The following is a 23,521-nucleotide window of genomic DNA, read 5'->3' as shown; positions in this document are numbered from 1 at the left end:
TAATGGGACTGGAAATAATTTTCGAGATTGTAATTCCATTAGATGTAGGTCTAGACCAATAACTTGCAAAAAATTTAGATCATTCGCTCTCTGCGTTTTCAAGAATGATTAATAGTTTTCTTTTTGTGTAAAATAACCCAAAATTGAAAAACGCTGTAACGCTTTTTACTGAAATCGGATTAAGAATGGCACAAAATACAACTTTCAATTCATTTCTTAGTATATTTCTCAATTATCTTTTGAATATCTTTCTGTTTTACGTTCCCTTGGCAGATCTATGCAAGAATTTCTAATTTTATGTTTGTGGCTTTTGGACCACAGTTGAATTTTTTAAGAGATAAAAATGTGAGATTTTTTCATGAAAATTGTTTATGACAAATTTCAGAAAAGTATATTTCTTATCACAGTTTTTTCTTTTCATCTACATCTTTCATCTATATCGCTTTGGCGATATATCAACAAATGTATACAAATACTTTTCTAGCCTATACGTTGCTTTAAGAGACTGACTAGCTAATAATGTCTGCATTTGTGTAAATGCACCATCAGTCGTAAAAACAACACCTAAGTAGGTGAAACGATTTACTATTTCTAATATATTACCATTATAGTTCAACTCTAAATGACCAGGCAAATGACCGCCTTTTTTAAGACCATAACTTTTGTCTTTTCCATCTTTGACAATATGCATATAATACATTAAGCCCTTTTTGCAAATCATTTGGGCTGTTGGAGCAAATAATAATGTCATCTGCATAAAGCATTAAAAGTAACTTTATATAACCAAAATCAATATCGTTTATACCATTTCAATAAGAAAACAATAGCCCGGTTTGAACCGGGTGATGCTCCCTGAATATGTTTTGACACAGGAAAGTACACCTCTTGTAGTTTCAGAGTTATGTCCCTGGACAAAGTTTAAAATGCGATAGTTCCAGATTTAGGCAAGGTGCAGTGGACTTCTAATAAATAATATCTAGATTCTTGTTGATACCTCTTATGGTTTCCGAGTTATGTACCGGACAAAGTTTAAAATGTAAAATGAACAAAGGGCAATAACTCCAAAATAAGCCAAGATAGAGTTACGTTTCTTATGCATTGAACATCCATTCATTAAGATCTATCTACCTAAAAAGTTTCATGTTGTTATCTCTTATAGTTTTAGAGTTATGTCCCGGACAAAACTTTTCTAAAAGGTTAGATAATTCAAAAACAGGGCTTAATAGAGTTATGGTTCTTTTGCACTGCATTTTTATCTACATTCAAAGTTTCTTGTTGATATCTCTTATAATCTTAGAGTCATGTTCCGGACAAAGTTCAGTGTTAAAATGAACAAAGGGCAATAACTCCAAAATTAGATCTATCTACCTACATAATTTCATGTTGATATCTCTTATAATTTTAGAGCTATGTCCCGGACAAGATTTTTCTAAAAGGAGTGATAAGTCAAAAATTGGGCATAACAGAGTTAAGAATCTTTTGCACTGCACTTCTACCCAATGAGATTTATCTACCTACAAAGTTTCATGCTGATATCTCTTATAATCTTAGAGTTATGTTCCGGACAAAGCTCAAAGTGTTAAAATAAACAAAGAGAAATTACTCCAAAATTAGGCAAAGCAGAGTTATGGGTCTTACGCACTGCACAACTACTTATTGTGATCTATATCTACCTACAAAGTTTTATGTTGATATGGTTATTTGACACTGCACTCCGCCTCAATGCCCTCAACCAATTTGTTAAGTATAAACAAATTGTCTCAAAGGGTTTTCAAGTTATGCTCCGGACAAGACAACGGACGGAAAGAGGGACAGACGGAATGACGGACAGACGAACAAGGCGGCGACAATATGCTCTTCCTTCGGGGAGCATAATAAAATGGAGATAAGCATTCCCCCTGTCGTACACATAAGATACATGTAAATTCATTACTTATCTCATTATGAGATTTAATATTATTATACCCCAAAAAACGAAGTTTGGGGGGGGGGGGTATATAGGAGTAACCCGGTGGTCGGTCGGTCGGGCGGTCAGTCGGTCCAGACGTCCGTTGCATTTTCCTTGTCCGGAGCATAACTTGAAGACTAATGGTTGGAATTCAATATAACTACATACAATGGTCAAGCACATTGAGAGGAAGTGCAGTGCACAAGAACCATAACTCTATCTTGACTAATTACAGAGTTATTGCCCTTTGTTACTTTTCCTTGTCCGGGGTATAACTTGAAAACTACTTGTTGGAATTCAAAACAACTTCATACAATTGTCAAACACAATAAGGGGAAGTGCAGTGCACAATAACCATAACTCTATCTAAAGTAATTACAGAGTTATTGCCCTTTGTTGCTTTTCCATTGCTTTTTTTTTGTCCGGACCATAACTTGAAGACTAATGGTTGGAATTCAATATAACTACATACAATGGTCAAGCACATTGAGAGGAAGTGCAGTGCACAAGAACCATAACTCTATCATGACTAATTACAGAGTTATTGCCCTTTGTTACTTTTCCTTGTCCGGGGTATAACTTGAAAACTACTTGTTGGAATTCAAAACAACTTCATACAATTGTCAAACACAATAAGGGGAAGTGCAGTGCACAATAACCATAACTCTATCTAAAGTAATTACAGAGTTATTGCCCTTTGTTGCTTTTCCATTGCTTTTTTTTTGTCCGGACCATAACTTGAAGACTAATGGTTGGAATTCAATAAAACTACATACAATGGTCAAGCACATTGAGAGGAAGTGCAGTGCATAAGAACCGTAACTCTATCTCGACTAATTACAGAGTTATTGCCCTTTGTTACTTTTCCTTGTCTGGGGCATAACTTGAAAACAACTGGTTTGAATTCAAAACAACTTCATACAATTGTCAAACACAATAAGGGGAAGTGCAGTGCACAAGAAGCATAGCTCTATCTAAAGTAATTACAGAGTTATTGCCCTTTGTTACTTTTCCATTGATTTTTTTGTCCGGACCATAACTTGAAGACTAATGGTTGGAATTCAATATAACTACATACAATGGTCAAGCAAATTGAGAGGAAGTGCAGTGCATAAGAACCATAACTCTATCTTGACTAATTGCAGAGTTATTGCCCTTTGTTACTTTCCCTTGTCCGGGACATAACTTGAAAACTACTGGTTGGAATTCAAAACAACTTCATACAATGGTCAAGCACATTGAGAGGACGTGCAGTGCACAAGAACCATAACTTCATCTTGACTAATTACAGAGTTATTGCCCTTTGTTACTTTTCCTTGTTCAGAGCATAAATTGAAAACTACTGTTTGGAATTCAATACAACTTCATACAGTTGTCAAGGACATTAGAAGGAAGTGCAGTGCACAAGAGCCATAACTCCATTTTGACAAAATACAGAGTTACTGCCCTTTGATACTTTTCCTTGTCAGGAGCATAACTTAAAACGTACTGGTTGGAATTCAAAACAACTTCATACAATGGTCAAGCACAATAAGAGGAAGTGCAGTGCACAAGAACAACTCTATCTTCAGTATTTATAGAGTTATTGCCCTTTGTTCCTTTTCTGAGCCTGCAACATTTTCAATTTTGCCGTGTTGGGCTTTCTTTAGGGATTCTGTATTTATCTATTTTATTACAGAGTAATTCAATTAAACTTCATCAATGGCCAACCACATTGAAAGGAAATGCAACATACAAGAACCACAACTATCTTTAATTGCCCACAACCATAACTCTATATTTCAATTCTTTTACAAGGTATTCTGTTACTAGTAACATCCTCATTTCCGAAGCGGTCTTGTGGGGGTATTAATCACATTTAGTGATAGTTCTAGTTATACATAGATTATATTAAGCAAACGTCCTCGAATTCCGTATTATATTAATTTAACCCACAGGTCATTTCATACTTCATAATCAAACACTTTAAAATCTATAAAAGCACAACACAATTTGTTACATGACGTAGACATATCTTTTCTTAAACCAGCCTGTGCTTCTATGTAAACATTATGATTCTCTGCCCACTTATTTAATCTGTTATTAATGATTGCAGTAAACAATTTTCCCAAAGTGCTTAACAATGTTATACGTCTATAATTTTCAACATCGTTCAAACTTCCTTTTTATGTAATGGTATAATGTAACCAGTAGCCCATACCTTTGGAAAATATTCTAAGTCTAATAGCTTAAAAAATATACATTTAATTGACGAATTTAACTGTGGACTACCATATTCAAATATTTCATTGATATAAAAATCAGGACCACAACTTTTTCCATTTCTTAATTGTTTTATCGTTACTTCTAACTCAGTATTTGTTATATCATTATGTAACACATGAAACATTTCAGTCAATTCACTATTAAGGTAGCTTTCATTAAATTCTAAAACATCTTCATCAGGAACAATTTAATCTATCATCTGGGTTATTTATTGCTTTGAATATCTTCAAAACTATTCAAATTTATTTTTCCAGTTTTAAGCGTACATAACCACTCAAGCATATTCAAATATGTTTTGGCATTCTTATATTTAACAATTGACCAGTCTGTTCTCGTCTATAGATATACTTTGCCTTATACTCACTTCTGGCCCGTACCATTTCTTGTCGATTTACATCGTTTTTATCTAATCTATATGCATATTCCACTTTTGGAACTCATCAGCCACCACTTGACCATTCACAATCGGCTTTGCCGATTAACAATAGAAGCACGAGTTTGAGGGGGTTTCGGAGTGTCTTTGTAACTTTTCCATAATCAATTAACAGGCATCAACAATATTTAATGGGAGGTCTCTGTAAAATGCGTTGGATGATTTTTTTACATATCATAACATACTGGACATCAGCGCAGCTCCCAAAACAACAATAATAGATCGACGGACATTATGGCACTGTGGTGTGCCTAACCAATGCGAACGTTCAATTGAGAGCATCGTAGGCATGTCTTATTTGAGTTGCTCGTCCAGGAATCTACAGACTATATCAGAACAACTTTCGTGACTTCCAGAACAGAACTCGGTGAATATCATATCAGAGTGTTACGACGAGAATGAGCTTCTAGATCTATCTGTTTGTAAGTAAGGATTTTCAAAGAATCAATATACTGATCTGTAATTTCAACCATTCGTTCAATCTTGTAGTTGGTGATTCTCAGAATATTTTCGATTTTGGCTATACCATTACCTTGACTTGCTTTCAATGATTTAATTGTATTAAACAATAAAGTCATCTTACTGTCCATGTGTTTGTATAATCAAATAAACTAGTGTTACTAGGGCCCCGCTTCCTCTTGCCATATCTATCTACAATACTAAAATCTTAACAATCCTCCGTTTCGAGCATATTTCCATCCTCAAGATTGTTCGCAAGTTGACTAAACATATTTTCAGTGTCAACATTGATCGCCATTATCACAATTCGACGAACAAAAGAACAAAGGGTTTCGCACGAAAACTAGTGATTTTACTATTTTCAAACCAAATTACTCCAAATTTGTTCATTCAATCCGCTGACAGCTGACAGCACAAATCTTAGCCTTTCTTAATTACAAAACTGAATTGCTTAATTTGAGTCGCAAAATTACTTTAATACAATAAATGGCAGAGCAAATGAGAAAACAAATGCAAACGTATAAAGTACCAGTGAAAACAAAGACTCTAACACGAGTGATAAATGATAAACTATCCGCCAGTTCGTGTTGTTGGATATTCTAACATGCTAATTCTTCTCCTATTATGATAGTTTGAACGCAAACATGCATATTAGTATGACACTTTTCTTAGATAAATTAAGACTAATATGACAACATTTTAATTGGAACATCTGTTTTCCTTATTCGCATAATAAGTTTTTATATGAAATGTTTATCATAATCTTTGTTTCACTTTATATTCTTTATCTTGGGAATGAGCAATTTACTAGTATGTCTTAAAATGAAATTTACAAAAAAAAATTGTGTTCTTTTAAACTTGTAATCATGTTATAAAATTCTTGTTTGTTTGTTTGTTTGTTTTGGGATTTACGTCACATCGACACAGTATAGGTCATAGCGCGACGTTCCAGCTTTATTGGTGGAGGAAGACCTCTGGTGCCCTTCCGTGCATTATTTTAGGCACGAACGGGCACCTGAGTAGAACCACCGACGTTCCGTAAGCTAGCTGGATAGCTTCCTCACATAAAAGAATTCAAAGTCCCTGTTGGGATTCGAACCCACAGCGGTGAGGGGTTATAAGATTCTTGTAATACATGTTTTATATTGAAACCGATTATATTAATTTTATTTTGTACACATACAAGCTATTATTGTATGCTTATCTATATTAAAATAAATATAAGAATTAATGCATAGTGAAAGCAGCTTGTACATTATTCATTATGTGTTTGTTCTAGAATTGACCCTTCTAATATAAGGTAGATAACTTGTACAATATGTATAGGATATCGACCGAGTACGAGGTCTTTCTGTTTAGGAAAGACCTGGTCACGAGTTTCATGTGACACCGAGAGCGCGTAGCGCTCGAGGTGTTTCATGAAATTCGTGACCAGGTCTTTCCTAAACAGAAAGATCGATGAACGAGGCCGATATCCAACTTACACACCGTAAAACTATATTTGCTTGAGCAATGGCTGATCCAAGCAATTGATGTAATGCACAAATATTATCTTTAACACAGCGCATATACAGGTAGACTTTTATTAACGTTCTGCTTAAATACAAAACAATATATATTTTGCATTTAACTTTGCTTTTCCATTTAAAATAATAATCAAAAAAGCTAAATGTGCAATTTGACAATAATAAAGTGAAGAGGTCTGTAATAGAAGGTATTTTAAAGAATGAATAATTATGTTGATAGTATATCGTATCAGAAATCGCAGATTCTATGGCATTTGCCCCCTGACAATTGTCATCTCGGACGTTTGCCCCCCCCCCCCCCCCCTTTGTTTTTGCTGTTGCGACTTGTCACTTGTCAGAGATCATCTCGTGTATAGATTTTTTTTGTATGTCAATGGAAACATTATAGTTCATTTATTTATGGATGCTATTTTGATTTTCACAAATTTGCGCGAGAGTTTTTGTGTGTTCAAGCCCAATGAAATTTCGACAACAGGCAATGAATTTTGGTAGCAAACAATTAAATATTTTAACATTTTTAAAAGAAGAGGGTTGGGGGCAAATGTCCGCTCCTTCCAAAGATTTGAGGGGGCAAATGACCGCCACTGCAAAAAGGGGGCATAAATCTGAGAGGTCAACTGCCCGGAGGGCAATGTCCGGATACCCAGCAGACCACGAAAGACTTACATATGTATATTGCTGGCAAGTTTGAGATACATGATCCGAAACTATATTTTATATAACAAATTATAAAGTGTTCTAGAATAAAATATGATCGTTCATCATATAAAGTTTTTTATACTAAAACACTTATAACTTTATTAACATTTCTTTTCAAGAATTTTTAATGATATCCGAACAATACATTTCTGTCGTTTCTATCGATATTTCAAATACTAATGAAAGATGTGCCCATCGTAGACCAATCCACTTTAAGCACTTCTATATGCATGTCACTATAAGCAATGTTTGGATTCTTCAACGTTGTTATGGAGTATTCTTTGAAACTAAGCCCTAGCTTCGAAGGTTTTCAAGGGAAATCAGTTTTGATTTCTCTCCGGTTTGATAGAAAAACAGGATAAAGCCTAACTCAAAGAGAGGGGGTAGGGGTTAACGGGGATTTAACAATCTGGTTGATCCCGCGGATGGGAATGTGACTTAGCTATTTACTGTGTAGCTGCGGTTTCTAATGTAAAGCGTATATAAAATGGTGAAAAGTTGTAAAGCGGACATATTTTTGGTGCATTTTTTCGGTACAATTTGTATCTACTGTGAATTTTCTAGAACGTTTTAGATGTTATGGTATAGGTGATTTAAAATCGTAATAAGTATGCTGTGATTCATAAAAATGAACTTGAAGCGTCCATTTTTGTTATATTGTGAACAGTTATATGAATGACAGAGGAACCACTTAGATTACTATTTCTTTGAAAAATGACGCGATTAAATAAATGTTAAATGTGTCCTAACTTTGATATGCCATCCATTATTTTTATTCAAAGATATAATATAGGGATGCTGGAATAATTGCCAAGTGCATTCAAGCAACATTATCTTGTTTTAAAAAATGTATCCCGATTTTGTTAGGCAAGAACATAATGACTATCATTTACATTTTATTTTTGATTGCATTTCATGTTTTCTTTGTCTGCGCACAGGTAGGTCTATTTTTTCGGCGTAGCTGTATTAAAATGGATTTTGACCTAGATTTGTAACAAATGAAATTGTTAGTTACAAAATCTTCAGCTAAAAGAGGGTGTTTTTCATTGGTGGAAAGACTGGCTGTTATGAAATTTAAGGACAAATTCGTAATCTTTAGTTTACTTGTCTCTAAGAATAAAGTTGTATTAAAAATATTTATACAATCGTAAACTAAATATCACAACGTTATGACCAAAACAAAAGATAATATCAAAATAGAAAAATATACAGTACATATGATTTCATGTACAATTTATTTTGTTGATAATATTAACAACAAACCCAACCTTTTGTTTTTGAGCCTTTACTTAAACATTCGATTACTACTCACTCGTACTTTTATTTGCCGTAGCTTTTCTGTTTTCTATGAAAATGAACGATATTTTTGATCAACAAAAAGATTCTCCAGAGCTGATATGAAATTGCGAAAATTATATATTTAAAATGCAACATTATTATAAAGAATCGCAAAAACTTTAAGTATTTTTTTTGTGCGTAATAATAACAAATTGATTTATTCATAGTTATTCGGCGTTTGTTTACACCGGTAGGTAAATTTACCGAAATACACCCCAATTGACTACCTCAATCTGAAACTGTCTAACTTGATAATCAGTGTCATTGATGGGTTATACAAAATTGAGTTTAGTACTTATTATAAGATAAATAGATATATTTCTGTATATATGGAACAACATTTATATTTTACATTCCACATTTAAAGTACATTGTAAAATATAACCTGTGTAGGTGTACGACACGTAGCCATGCCAGTAGGCTTAACTAGTACCTCCACCTCATACCCCTAGTATATAGAGGCTATTCGTTGCCAAAAATCCAGCCTTTGAAACTTGACAATGCATACTTCGGTTCTACTAAACAGATTAGTAAAAATCTAATTGTCGATCCGAGAGTTACATACTGCACTGGTATTAAGCATTTTGATTACCTCGATTTGATAAAAAATGAAAGCTGTTAACATGCAACTTACATAAATTGCAAGCTGTATTTATAAATGTATAACTTCAAATTTGCTACATGTAGAAATGTAAACGATAGAACGTACACAATACGTTTAATGCTGTGCATCATGACGTTAAAAAATGTAACTGCATCAACTTGACACACACTCAGGTTTACAACACCACACTTTCCTTTTACATTCTAACGCGATTATTATTTGTAAACGATTTTTGCAACTTCCATATATGGAATTATCGCGGAAATAGACGAAAATTAAAAGGCGGAGCCAATTTCACGAAAGCAGAATATAAAGAGAGGTAACTCTTGCTGGTACAAAATATTTCAAATTATATAGAAACTGTTACATCAATCTCGACTTTGAACATCCTTTGATTTTGTTAAAAACGTATTCTAGTACAGGATATTCAAGTAATGCAAAATTGGTTAAGATATATTGTAAAAATGTAACAACGTATAATATACTGATAATGAGCATAATAATATGCAAAAACTAAAGTTGGTGAAAATAACATAAGGAAATGTTTCCCATATATAATGACACACACACCACTATTCATTGATATCACTGATAGGGTTTTTGTGAGCCACGGCAATTTCTATTAAGCATTTTTTTTTTTACCTTCAGCAAATAATACTAGAATGCGATACATGGAAGGCACTTTTTGGCAACACGAATAAAGAGAACTGAACAATAAGCCTGTGCCGTCTTTCTTTAAAGGACTATGTTGGGTTATAGAAAAAACTCATATTTTTTACCAAAGTGTATAACCACGAAACAATGCAAGTTTACTATCGATAATTCCGTTGTATAAACCAAAACTTTGTGAATTTGTCCCATTTTAATGTTGAAATAAATATTCAGTGTATCCTGGCAACTCTGTTTACCTCCATGGGGAGGTATTTTGAGTCAAAGGATGTGATTTAGCCTTTTATTGTTTAATATATGTAAGCTGGCGTAGGTTAAGGTCTTTTTATGCATTGTACTGAATCAATAGCACCTCTAAAATATGTGTATACATGCTGTCAATAGCTGTTACCTAGATTTGCTGTCTAGATTTGCTGTCTATATGATCAAAAACAGAGAACTTCTTTTATTTACATGAAATACTACACAGAATATTTATTAAGTTTTGTAAGTGATGGCTTTCTAAGAGATAAAATAAACAAGGTATACATAAATTGATAATCAACATACATAATAGGACTCATTTAAATTTTAATTATTGAAAAAAAATGGGAAAAATTGGAAAATATATGGTAAAAATAAAAAAGTTTATGTACAAAAGGGTACATACAACTTTGTTATAATTTTACTATTGTTAAAGGTTTTGTTTTCTTGTCAAGTCATACGCTAGAATTAAGGTTACTAATATAATAGTACTACTAGGAAAGACAACAGCCAGAAGTTGGTCTGTATTAGTAAAATCTTTATCAGATGTTGACTTGAAAATTTGAAAGTGGTAAGGTAGCAGCTTAACTGTAAATGTTACTCATTCTATGCAAATTGGAATACCATCAGTAAAATTTATTTGTCGTTGAATATAGTCTTTTCAATCGTTTTCACTTCCTTGAAAATATTTAACCTCAGACAGTATGTAACCTGGTGTTTTTTTGGGGTTTTTTTTAAGTTTCTTTTTCCAGGAAATGTGGTGTCTACAACGTTTTAAAAACTTATATGCCTATATTCCTTAAAAGTCCCGCTGAATGTTGATTGTAGGCAATCATGCAAGTGAATTATGTTTAGTAACTAGACACCTAAATAGTATGATAAGCTTCTTGTCGCTGACGGTAAAATACCGAAAATAGCGGAAAATACGTTTATTTACGATGATTTAGTGGGCGGGAAAATGGGGCGGAGCTAATTTTATCTGCTATTGAAAACGTGTAAAGCTGGATTATGCTGATCTGAATCAATGATGGTTCGACAATGTAAAGCTAAGAATGTGACTTCTGTTTTTGAGTATTCGAACACTTGGTATTGCTACTATCAGTTAATGTTTTGTCGTTTAACAAAATGTATATTGTTGAAATGCATGTTTTACAATGTTAAATCGGCAAAACTCAATCCAAGTATGCAACATTGGAGTTTACATACAAAGAAATAACAATTGTAATTTTTTCATTAACAAACTGTTCAACTTTCAGATCAACAAGACTGGGATTTTTGGCAACGAATAGCCTCCCATACTGTAATATACAAAATACTAGTCAAGCTGTGCAATTTTTTTAATAGAAATCCTTTTTTTTTAAAATACATAATTATAACTTTTACTAGTAAGGTTATGTTTAACTTTTGATTTAAAGTCTTCAAATTATTCATTTTCATTGCCAGATAGATAAGAAGGCATTATAAAATAGTATATGTTTCAGAGTTGATATGTTCCATTGATTTGTTTTATTACAGTTTGTATCCTTTCATAAATAAAAAGATTATTAAACAACAAAAGATTTTTGATGTTATTAATCATGACCTAATAATTGCAGCATTTTATGCACAGAAAGTGCTTTTTACAAAATGAAGGTCAGATACATATAAGTTTAATATTATATTTAACAATAAAATTCAAGTTGTCAGCTGATTGTGGGCCTTTGCAGTCTCTAAAATTTGGTAGTGTGGTTGGTTATTATTGGTATTGACTTTTGAAACCAGTAGTCAAAAGTCACAGGTGACAAAAAAGCTTCTAGCATCTAATAATAACATGACTAATTTGTTGACATTATAGGAGCATACATGTTTCAGCTAAGTTTAGACAACTGTCATAGAATTATACTAGTAACCACAAATATATTTCAATTTAGACATTTATATTGTTATAAAGTATAAATATCATTAATTTTGAAAAAATATTCTAATAGCTATGAGACATTTTGCACTGAATTTACGCCGATTATCTTTTTTAAAGATATTTCTTGTTTCACGTGTTTTTCATGACCGGGTCTGTCTGACTAGAACAGACCTGTGCACGTGCAAAAGATAGACCTCATAACGTACTTTCTTTGTTTAAACAGGTCTATCCGAAAAATATAGACCTGTCACAAACAATAGAGGAGGTGTGTAAAGAAAAAATAAATACCTTTCCTTGAACATGAGCACTATTTCGCACGTCTTTTTACTTTTTGGACAATAATTTAAGTTTTTCTTGGGTTGCGGCCCTTTTTTCAAAACCTCCATATTTTTAAACCCCAAAACACCCCCGGGAAATTTTTGCGGAGTAAATTTAAAGGTAAAAGGTAAATGTACTCACCCCGGGATATTGACTGACCCGTAGGGGAGGGTATGTTTTTTCCAAAAATCGTTTTACTTGAAAGAAATGAGTTGTCGAATCTTATTACAACTAACGAACAATGAGATGGTATAGGTATATCAACTCAAGTTCCCGCTGATAATTATACAAACACCGGTGCAGCAAATGTGCGGATATTCTTGTCCATATGGTTAATATCGGTTGCCAGTATGATAAACCTACAGACAAAGGTGTGTCATCAGTGTGCAAAACAGGTGCAGATTGATTATATCTATACTTCTAAATATACTAATTTTTACATTTCTTTTTGTTACTGTAAAATAGGTTGTGCAAGTACTGAAAAATTCCATAATATTCTGGCAAAATTTACATGTTAACACACATGTATAACAGAAAGTGGAAGAGAAAAACATACTTGTACACCCAAAATTGATAAAAAATAACAGTACAAACCATTATTGTTTTACTGATATACGCCAAGATTTATAAATCCACTGTGCTTTTTGTAAATACGAGAGATGATCCAAAATACGTAGATTTTTATTTTAAATGTCATATGATTCAATCTATCGTATACAAAATAACACCATCATGATTTTGGAATATGTCCAGCATCCAGCATACATTATATTAGAAAAAAAATACATTGTAGTTATTTTAAAATACCTATGTTTAAGGATTTATCAAGATCCGGCATATGATAGAAGGTTAGAAGGTACACTTTTTTGAACTTATTCTTATATATAAACACGAAGTCAGAAGTATAGGTGTTCTTACATTCATTTACTGGAAATTATGAAAACGTAATAGTGGAACTAGTTTTTCACAGAGACATGTACATACATGTATATACGAGACTGATTTAATGTAAAAGTGCAGGCGCATTTACGTACATGTTTATTATAAATTGAAAGAATGTGCACGCGTAACTACCTATGAAAGTTAGACAATCACATCTTCTCGACCCTTTACAAAGGACATCGAGCACAACAGAAAGAATACACTGAACGAATACGGTATTTCATTCTTATCTGCGTGAAAAACTAAATATGTACACAAATAGTATTTTAATGTTGGTATTTCTTGACTAGATATATTGCAATGCATCGAGTAAAATTCCACCAATATTCAGTAACTGTACAGAAACAACAGTAACAAATACATTATTAATATACATTGTGTACTTATTATTATAGTTGTAGAAACTCAAAGTACAAAATGTCTACCTCAACATTAATTCTGTTTGGTTATATTTGAACACCGATTATGATTGTCAGACATGTTATTGATAATTTTACCTAAATAGATTTATTTCTCTTTGGATATCAAATATATATATATATGAATTTGAATGTGGCAATATCCGAATAACCAATTACTGTCTAGCTGGTAGAAGAGGATACGCACGAATAACCAACTCATTCCTCTGGTTTTTCTATGTTGGACAACAAATCTATTTTATTATTATATCCGTTACTTTTATTTCTGAATAATTATTTCCGGTTTTGAGGGGATGCTTGCAAATCCGGCTCATTTTCGTAGCCAGACTGAGCGCTAATAGACAACATGTAGGTGATGCATGTCAACCACCACCGAACAACGTACACAATTTTGTCAGGCCCTTGTCGCTTAATATCCAGATCAATGTAGCGAATGTAGTTGGCTTCATGACCAAGTATGTTATATGCTTGCATGCGCACGACGTGCGTATGGATGTGTGTGTGATGTACGCATTTATTTTTCATCATTGTTCAAATTATACAAAGCCGTTGCGTTTATTTACTGCTCGGTGTGTGTATATTCCCCCCGTGATCATCTCAGTACGTACTATTCCCTCATCTTTACATTAAACTTAATGAAATGTCGGATTACTTCGTGCTTTCTTTTGATGTAGTGGAACTTGTTTTGACCTTCCATCGTGCTTAGTCCATTGTGGATAGCATATAGAATAATATCATTAAATTAGTTTATTATCGCGTTGACCACTGATAGGTCATCTATCTTCTTTGTCATAATTCATAATTCATGTTTCCAGTTTTGCCTGTTTTTCTGATCTACTTTGGTAACACCATTTACTAATACATTCTATTCTTCGACCTCTTCTCCTGACAAAGTGCTATCTTGTATTCATTTAACTTCCATCAAATGTCGCGATCATAGAGATATAACTCGTTATCTCTCGTTGTGACAAGAATTTATTCTACACGTTGATGGCCAATAATGATAGATAACACAATAAATGTTGAAATAATAAAAATCGAAGACCTATCCTAGATGATTCTTGGGTTATAGAGGTGATAAATTCCAATACAAGTGAAATGAATTTTTATTCACAGGTGACGGATGTTAGGACTAATGTATATAGCCATAGTGAACAATGGGGGAAATAACGAGAACGCACATATATTAAATAAAAACACACGTGACAACAGTTTTGCGGGTTTTTTTTTTTTAATAAATCACACAACATTATTTATTTACCTTTGCTTCTTCACTTAAAGCTAAATGTGTTTCCATAAATAATGTTTCCACACCTTAAATACATAGAAAGAAATATAAAGTTATGGAAATATGTATCTTCGAAATTAGATTGGCAACACGGAATCTTTAAATTAGCTGGCATTTATTCTCTATTGAGAACTTGTCATCATCTTGACGAAATCTGCAATTGAAACAATTCAACGAGTGTTATTGATACACTGATGCATATTGTTAATAAAACTGTACAATGTGTATAACAGCTTTAACTTTTGAAAAAGTTCGCGTGTTGTTTTGCTTTCTTTTCAAAATAGTCGACGCACAATACAGCAACGTAACATGAATTAATGCTAGCTTATGAATATTTTTACATTAATGCCATGTCTCTTCGGCTATATAAAATGTTCCTTGTTCAGAATCGTTTCAAAGTAATAGCCAAGCTAAACTTAGGTTGTTTGTGTCTTCTCATTAAATGGTTACCAATACTTAGTAAACTGTATCGTGAGACTGACGTAACACACAAGAATAATTATAATTACCTTCCAAATTAACACGACCATCACCAGTCGGATCTGCTTCCTCTATCATGTCCCGCATTTCTTCGTCTGTGAAGTCAAGACCTAGGTCATGTACAACCTATTTGAAATATAAAAATATGATTTCCTTTAAATTTTGACTGAAAGAAAACAACGATATACATCAGTAATCGTTTTTATGATTATAGATGAAAACATTCATTTCCAGTAATACGAAAATATATATGAATGATTTGTAAGTAATACATGATGAGGAGCAAGTAGTTAACGACAGTAACAATGAGAATTAAAGATAATCAAAGGACTGCAAGCTCTGTGATATTTTCTGATCTTTGCAATCTACATCGTACTGTATACCTGTATGTATTTTTCAGTATAAGTTTATTTTTATGTACTATAATTCATCTTGCAGGGCACCAGAGTTTGATACTTACGAAATTTTGCATAACTAGAGTTGCATCAAAAAATCATTTATGTTCATTTTTATGACAGCCACACTTTATCCTTGCATAACGTGGCTACTTTCTTATCAAAGACACTTAAAAAAATTAAACGAAAAAAAATTGCCTCGACTAAGATTTGAACCCCAGACCTCTCACACACTAAACGAGAGTGTTACCCCTGCACCACGGAGATGTTATACGAAAAGCCTGAATAAAACCAAGTAATTATAAATTAAGAATTTCCATTGCATTTCGGTTTTTGTAATCCTTATTAATTTCGAGGTATTTTGTTCACGATAAACCTGTTGTTTAAAATTGATGTAAATAATTTAGCGAAAATCTTCTCGCCAAAACAGTCCGACAGGTAAAATCTATACATTCCACTACTCGACAGTCAGATTTATTTGTGTAGTATTCGGTAATCGACATCGCTAAAATAGCATTTTCATTGATTAAAATCATATCCATCCGCGTAATTTGTGATTGTGCATTTATTGACAATTTTATAAGCCAACGCTACTTTTAAACTTTAAATGCGTTGTAATTTGTTGGATACTTGTAACAAAATAAAAATATTTCATTCTTTTTAATCGCTAGTTTTAAGCTGTTTTGAGAACTATTTGATGTTAGGTTTGTCGTTAACCGCTGTGTCAGAGATAGAATGTCAGCTTTGTATTTCCTGATCTTTGATCAGAAAATACAAAAACAGATGCCAGATGAACGAAAAGATAAACAGTACGGGATAAAATGACGGAAAAGACAAAAAAGGAAATTATTGGTAGAGAAAGAAGTAGCTGACTGAAATGCATCTTTTTAATGCTCCCCGAAATTCGGTGGAGCATACAGTCGCCGGGTTGTCCGTCCATCCGTAAGTCCGTACGTACGTCTTGAATTCGTGTCCGGCCCATAACTTCGTTATTTGAAGTTGGATTTTACAACTATTTCACAGAAATGATCACCATATTGTGACGACGTGTCGCGCGCAACATTTAGGTCGTTACCTTAAAGGTCAAAGTCACAGCATGTCCTTGCAGCAAAATCGTGTCCGGCCCATTACTTCGTTAATTGAAGTTGGATTTTACAACTATTGTACAGAAATGATCACCATATTGAGACGACGTGTCACGTGCAGTATTTGAGGAGCTACTTTAAGGTCAAGGTCACAGCATGACCTTGCGGCAAAATCGTGTCCGGTCCATAACTTCGTTATTTGAAGTCGGATTTTACAACTATTTCACAATAATGATCACCATATTGAGACAACGTGTCTCGCGCAGCATTTGGGTCGCTACCTTGCCCATTGTTTGGCTCTGTGCGTACTATACTGCATTATTCTAAGTAGTGTTACTTAAATAGCCAGTTTCAGTGGTCTACAAGAAGATGGAAAGATTAGAGCAGGAAATAATTTTATAGACAGGTTAGACACAAATAAACTTCTTGCATGCATGTGTGCTGTTACGTATATATGGGCGCATTATTACTTTTGTCGGCAGCGTCGTCCTGATATCCTTGTCCGGAGCGTAACTTTGTCACCGTAGTTTCAAATGACTCCAAACTTGGTATGCATGTTTCTGGCAATTGCACAAGAACTGTAAGTCTACCTTGTTGGAAGATAGATCTCATTGAGTATAAGTGCAGTAAATAAGAACCGTTACTCTGCCTTGCCTAATTTTAGAGTTATTTCTCTTTTTCCAATTCTACACTATAAACTTTCTCTGGGACATAACTCTCAAACTACAAGAGGTATACTTTTCTGTGTCCAAAACCTATTCGTGGAGCATCGCCTGGTTCAACCGGCTCTTGTTTCGAGTAGACCTCAACGTGCTTAATTTGTGAAATTGACTTGTCCAGTTTGCGTTTTTGGAACAGGCCATCAATTTAGGGACTATTAAGATGAAACTTTATAGTAAGTTGGTCAATCAACTAGCAAAACAAGAGTAACTCCATAGATACGAAGGGGAGGCGTTTGCTTTCAGTATGTTTCAACAGTTTGGCAAGTGTGCAATTTTAACGGACATGTTGTCATACAGTCTACCTTCTCTATCCTGACTATATATTACATGAAGTCTCATCTCTACCTTATCATAAAACAACAAGACAGTTGTACATTTCGAGAATTGATTATTGAGAGAAACAGCATGGAGAAGGCTGACATAAGCAAATTATATGCATGCTACAAACATAAACATGTATATATAATTTATGATGTATTAACAAATACTTGTAAGTGCTCCATTATATCTAACAATCGTTCGGATTTTAACAAACTAAATCAAAACATTTTGACAAAAATTCCATAGTTACAATCATGAAAAAACATGTGCCAGACAATCACAATATGCAGACAAACCAGGTTAACCGCGAATGGGCTGCGCAACCCTTCTGGAAGAATTACATATTGTATAAAAATACAACAAACCAGCAGGGACGTAGGACCCATGCTCTGTCCGGTCATAAAGTCGCCTTCATCAACCCCTGGATATATATCACTGCAAAGTATACCTGTTGTAGTTTTGCAACATGCATACAAGTTTTACGAAGATCAACAAATAATGCTTAAAGAACCATATTCATGATGCTATTACAAAGTCATCAATATTTCGAAAGGCTGAATTTGAATTTGAAAATGATAATGGCTGTTCTATGTGAGATACTCGGTAGAAACTGATTACTAGTCACGCCCTGTGACAATGTATACTCCGACGCAGTCAAGCAAAAAACTGACCAATCCAGTTTTATTACCACGGTAAGGACAAGACAACAATTATCCGTTATACGTTGTAACGCGGATAATTTGAAATTACATATATTTTCTGACAAGTGGTTAACAAATCATTTTGAGAAAGCATGAATATACTTGATTTAAAGGTCAGATTATAATATATATTTTACCGTTTGATGGTTGGTATAACGGATACATAGTTTGAGACATGAACTAAAGTTCACGATTAGAAACGTTATATAATTAACTCATTTTGATTTTGTAATATTTTACACATATTTATGACATTACCTGGCGTAGACCTTGCAATGTAATATAGCCTTCTCCATGCGGATCTATCACACTAAATGCGCCCTTTATCAAATCTTCTGACTCAAACGAACTCATGTTCTTTTCCATTAACGTCAGAAACTCTGAAAACTCAATTTTCCCATTACCTATACAAGATAAAAAGTGATAATAAGTTGTAAAATAATTAAAGACTGTGTTGTGTTTTGATAAAAAGAATTATGATTAATTAAGTAAAATTTTGATTTTATATAAAAGTATTAAAATTAATCATTTTGTTTACCAAAAGTTAGATTTATTTTCATAAATTATAAAAAGCTTCGAAAGCTGGATATCAGTTTTCTTTAAAACGTTATCAGAAAAGTAAGGAACATGTTCTTATAATTTAATAATCAACTAACTTCATTTACTCATGTACGTTTAAATTTATATACTATAAATCGCGACAATCTTTATTGCAGTTAAAGAATATGAAACTTTATTGTATATTTTAAAATAAGGGATGACTCACCACAATAAAACTTAGTAAATACTTATATGCCTAATAGTTATTAAACAGATGTCTTTGTTTCAATTTTTTAAAATGTAACTTACTTTGATTCAAAACAGAAATGACAAGTACTCTGTTTTAAATATGCAGGCAGTGAAAAGGACATATGTAACGAAGTAATATTTGCGATACTAAAAAAAAGCAAATGCCTGTAGGAGCTTTTGTATCATAAGTATTATAATTATAAAGAAGGAAAAAGACAAAATCATTCTAAAAGTGTTATTGACATTGAAATATGTTTTCCTACGATACAAAATAACCTATTTCAATCTCAACTAAACACTGAATTATCATAAATTCATCTTGATGACATTATGATCAAAATATTAGTTTAACGAGAATGAAAATGCTCGAATGAATGGTTTCCAGTTTTCTGTATTAAGGAGCAAGAACTGAACAGTTACAGTATTATGATTTTAAGGTTGTGGTGGACTTTATTCATCAGTGAATGGAGTTTGTTCATCCGTGAGTGGATTTTATGCATCCGTGAGACTTTAAGGGGCACTGCACATCTAACTTGTACATTAAACTGGAGACATACATGCACGAACCGTTACTATCTACTTCTTTGATCATCTCAATAATATCATCACGACTTGGATTGTGACCTAAAGATTTCATCACAGTCAGCAGTTCAGGCGTAGTGATTGTATTGTCCCCATCTTTGTCAAATAAATGGAACGCTTCTTTAAATTCTGTTGTTATATGAAAATATAAGATAATTGACAAGTAAAATACACGGTAGCCTTTCCCGAACGACACACTAGAGAAATAAAACATCTCACCAGTAACTTAACGCGTAAAATCTTAAACATAAACAAATTTTCTCTTCGTTTTAAACTGATGTTAACTCTTATTTAACCCTTATCTCTTTAAATATGTACTTGAACATATCCAGTTTTCCTGATATACACTGCGGGTTTCTAAAAACTGAGCAGTGAGAAGGGTATAGATTCTGGTAAAACATGCAGAATGGTCTCGTTAAGATCTTACTTCATATCTCTATCTTTGTCAACGGTAACATTAAAATAAGTTTTATATAAATTGTGTTCACTAAAACAACTTGCTACGAATTAAACACCCAAAACTGTACTCGGCCTACTCGATATAACATTACATTGTCTTATAAAAGTATGAAACACATTGTTTGCTATTTAATAACAAGTAAGTAAATATTTTAATATACTGACATGTGTATGACAATCTACATATATAGTTCACTTGAAATTAAAATTATACTATATACATCACCAATATTGTAGTATAAATAGTCGTGTATGCTACAAAACAATGTACATATCTATATTGACTTGAATTTACATTAAAATTTTGTTTTTGTTCGGAGAAAAAGCTTTAGACTTATGTTCTAAACAAAAATATTTTAACGATTGAACAGTGATTTCTTTCTTTTAAGATAAGCATTAACAAGATATTTAGCTACTTTTCGTGGAAAGGTTACAACAAGATATTTCATTTTGATATCATCGTGAACATTCATGTTCAGAAAATCTGTATTCAATAATTGTTCTCTAAAAATGTCTACTCTGATATTATTGTAAAAGGGACATTGTGCTTAAAAGTGCATTTCATCTTCTATTTTATTATCTTTACAAAACAAACAAATGCTCTGCTCTGCTTTTTTTACTGATATAACGCTCAGTTTCCATCCTCAACGGGAGAATGCCACATTTTATCTAAATTTAACTGTACATATTTTTTATGCTTTAAAATTGTCCTTAAGAGTAACATAGGTTCGTAATTTCGATACTTTTTGTATGTCCCTTTTCCAAATATTAGTATAATATTCTTAACATAATCCATGCTTATAATAGTTTTGTTCTCAAAATGACCGTTCAATTTTGTCACAACTATTTTAAATTCACTGCAGAATTATGGTAAAGACAATGCAATACTTACCTTGTAGTTGTTCGTCTGTAAACTTTTTGTTAGCCTTAAATGAAAACACAATGTTGTAACAGAAAATATGCTTTAAAAAGATAACTGCTATATCATTATATTGATTACATTAAATCAGTCGGTCAGTAAAGATGACTATACATCATGTGTATTTCTATGACAGGGTTCAGGTGATATCTATAGTCACAGTACTTCGTCTAGGCAATGCAAAAGCTTACATGGTTAGACTAAAATGACATAACGAAGTTACTCTAGTCGAACCTTTACCATATGCGCGAAACTGGACCGACTAGAGCCAAATAATTATCCCAAACCCTACCTGCCTATAAAATCGCTTGTCTTTCATGCATTATTCTGTGCTTGACATGTCAGAAGTGATATATTTACGTATATCAGTGATATACTATAGAAACATACCGATATTTAGTAATAGCGATGATCTAAAGCTTTATTAGCCCAGATCTATGCATCCTTACAGTTACAATCGGGAACCTTAGTTGGATAGTTTCCTGTTATTGAAGAATGAATTGAACGCCACGCCTGTCGATTGCAGGTTATGAACTAATTCCGGCGGGAAGGAAGTAACTACATTATGTGAACCTGAACATAGTAAGGCCAATGAGGACCCTGCTATGTCCGGAATAGCACATATAACGTTCGTAAATACGTCTCCTCCTACTCCAATGTCTAACTTCCGATATCTAGATAAATACATGTTGGTTATTGTAGAAATCAGAAGAAAACACACATAGAAACAATAAAGTTTAATAAGGGAAATAGATAGCAAAAGTAATTACCATATTCTTGTCCAATTAAGCCATTATCAGTCACAAAATTCTATCAATCCGTTTATGAATGAATATATTATTTTAATGTTGAAATAAACTTTACTTTGGTTCGTTTATACCAAATAAAACCAATCTGTTAAAATCGATCACCAAATTTCTATTTCACGTTATCAATAAACGCATACTTTGATTGATTTTAAACTTTACATAATAGAAGTAAATGAAAATCTGGCTTCAAATACACCGACTAAATGTAAACATGGCAAATTCTATATCCGAGTAACACAGTAATCATCGGTTGAAATGACTGTTAAATTGAGGTTAAGGCTGTAATCCCGTCTTTAAAATCTCTTTCAAACTGAATTTACTTAGCGATTAGTTTGCTCAATATGTATTGTAAAACCAGGCAAGGATTTTATGTATAAGTAAACGTGTTTTCTGTTTTAATGTTTTCAAATGTTTATATATGCAGAAACTAAAGTCATTCTATATAACGTTTGGTCCTTTGTAGGATTTTTACTCTTGAAGATCTTCAGAAAAAAAATAATATGAAATATTCTTTAAGATCAAATTTATAAAAGGGGTAATAAATAATGAGAAATTTTACAACTTGAAATTTCCAAAAGCTGTTCATTAATCTTGTTTTGTTGTTGTTGTTTTTTCTTTAGTTGTTTTTTGTTGTTGTTTTTTTTTGTTGTTTTTGTATTATCATAATCAGAATAGAACAGAACATACTCTTTATTCTCTCAGGTACATAAGTACAGTATGAGGAAAATAATAATAGTAATAATAATAATAATAATAATAATAATAATAATAATAATAATAATAATAAAAGATTTAAGTTTGACAAAGGTGTATAAGTAATACAATGGGGGAAACCGAAATAAAATTTGAAAGTAGTACAAATGTACATAATCAGTATAGGTAGTTACTGTATAAAAACAAACAAAAATATGTGAAATGTAATTATATTCATATAATTACATGTACTTAAATTTGGCCATTAAGGTTTTACAAAAAAATAGACAAATGCTTTAATTTGTCAGGTGATTTCATATTCAACAAACTATTAGAACAACTCTCAGTGTTTAAAACTGCAGAATTTAACTTATTGGTAAGAATTGACCGTTATGAATAAATAATGTTTTTCGGTGCCTAAATCATCTAGGTCTCAAAGTGTGCACTTTCTGTCATTGAATACTGTTCCGTCCCACCTGCCGGTTTCAACTGGAAAATTATTATTAGAAGACCGAAAT

At 32.7% G+C, this 23,521-nt stretch overlaps 2 protein-coding genes across 2 annotated transcripts in view; both read right to left on the bottom strand.

Moving 5' to 3' along the window:
* The window catches only part of LOC132726806 (uncharacterized), a 35,579-nt gene extending 20,508 nt beyond the window's left edge, over nucleotides 1-15,071 (bottom strand). Inside the window, exon 1 of the mRNA XM_060712181.1 lies at nucleotides 15,022-15,071. Within this exon, the coding sequence (XP_060568164.1) occupies nucleotides 15,022-15,057 (36 nt within the window). The 5' untranslated portion in view covers nucleotides 15,058-15,071. The remainder of the gene's footprint in view (nucleotides 1-15,021) is intronic.
* LOC132726820 (calmodulin-A-like) lies at nucleotides 15,065-22,665 on the bottom strand. The gene is made up of 6 exons (XM_060712199.1): nucleotides 22,272-22,665; nucleotides 21,475-21,508; nucleotides 20,109-20,252; nucleotides 19,011-19,156; nucleotides 15,558-15,654; nucleotides 15,065-15,202 (listed from the first exon to the last, which is right to left on the bottom strand). Exons 1-6 carry the CDS (start codon nucleotides 22,272-22,274, stop codon nucleotides 15,171-15,173), a joined length of 456 nt encoding a protein of 151 aa, XP_060568182.1. The 5' UTR covers nucleotides 22,275-22,665; the 3' UTR covers nucleotides 15,065-15,170.
* Nucleotides 22,666-23,521: the final 856 nt, after the last annotated feature.

The sequence above is a fragment of the Ruditapes philippinarum genome, unplaced genomic scaffold (assembly GCF_026571515.1).
Source record: "Ruditapes philippinarum isolate M1 unplaced genomic scaffold, ASM2657151v2 ctg868_1_1_1_1, whole genome shotgun sequence".
NCBI lineage: Eukaryota > Metazoa > Mollusca > Bivalvia > Venerida > Veneridae > Ruditapes > Ruditapes philippinarum.
This window is presented reverse-complemented; position numbering and strand designations above follow the sequence as displayed.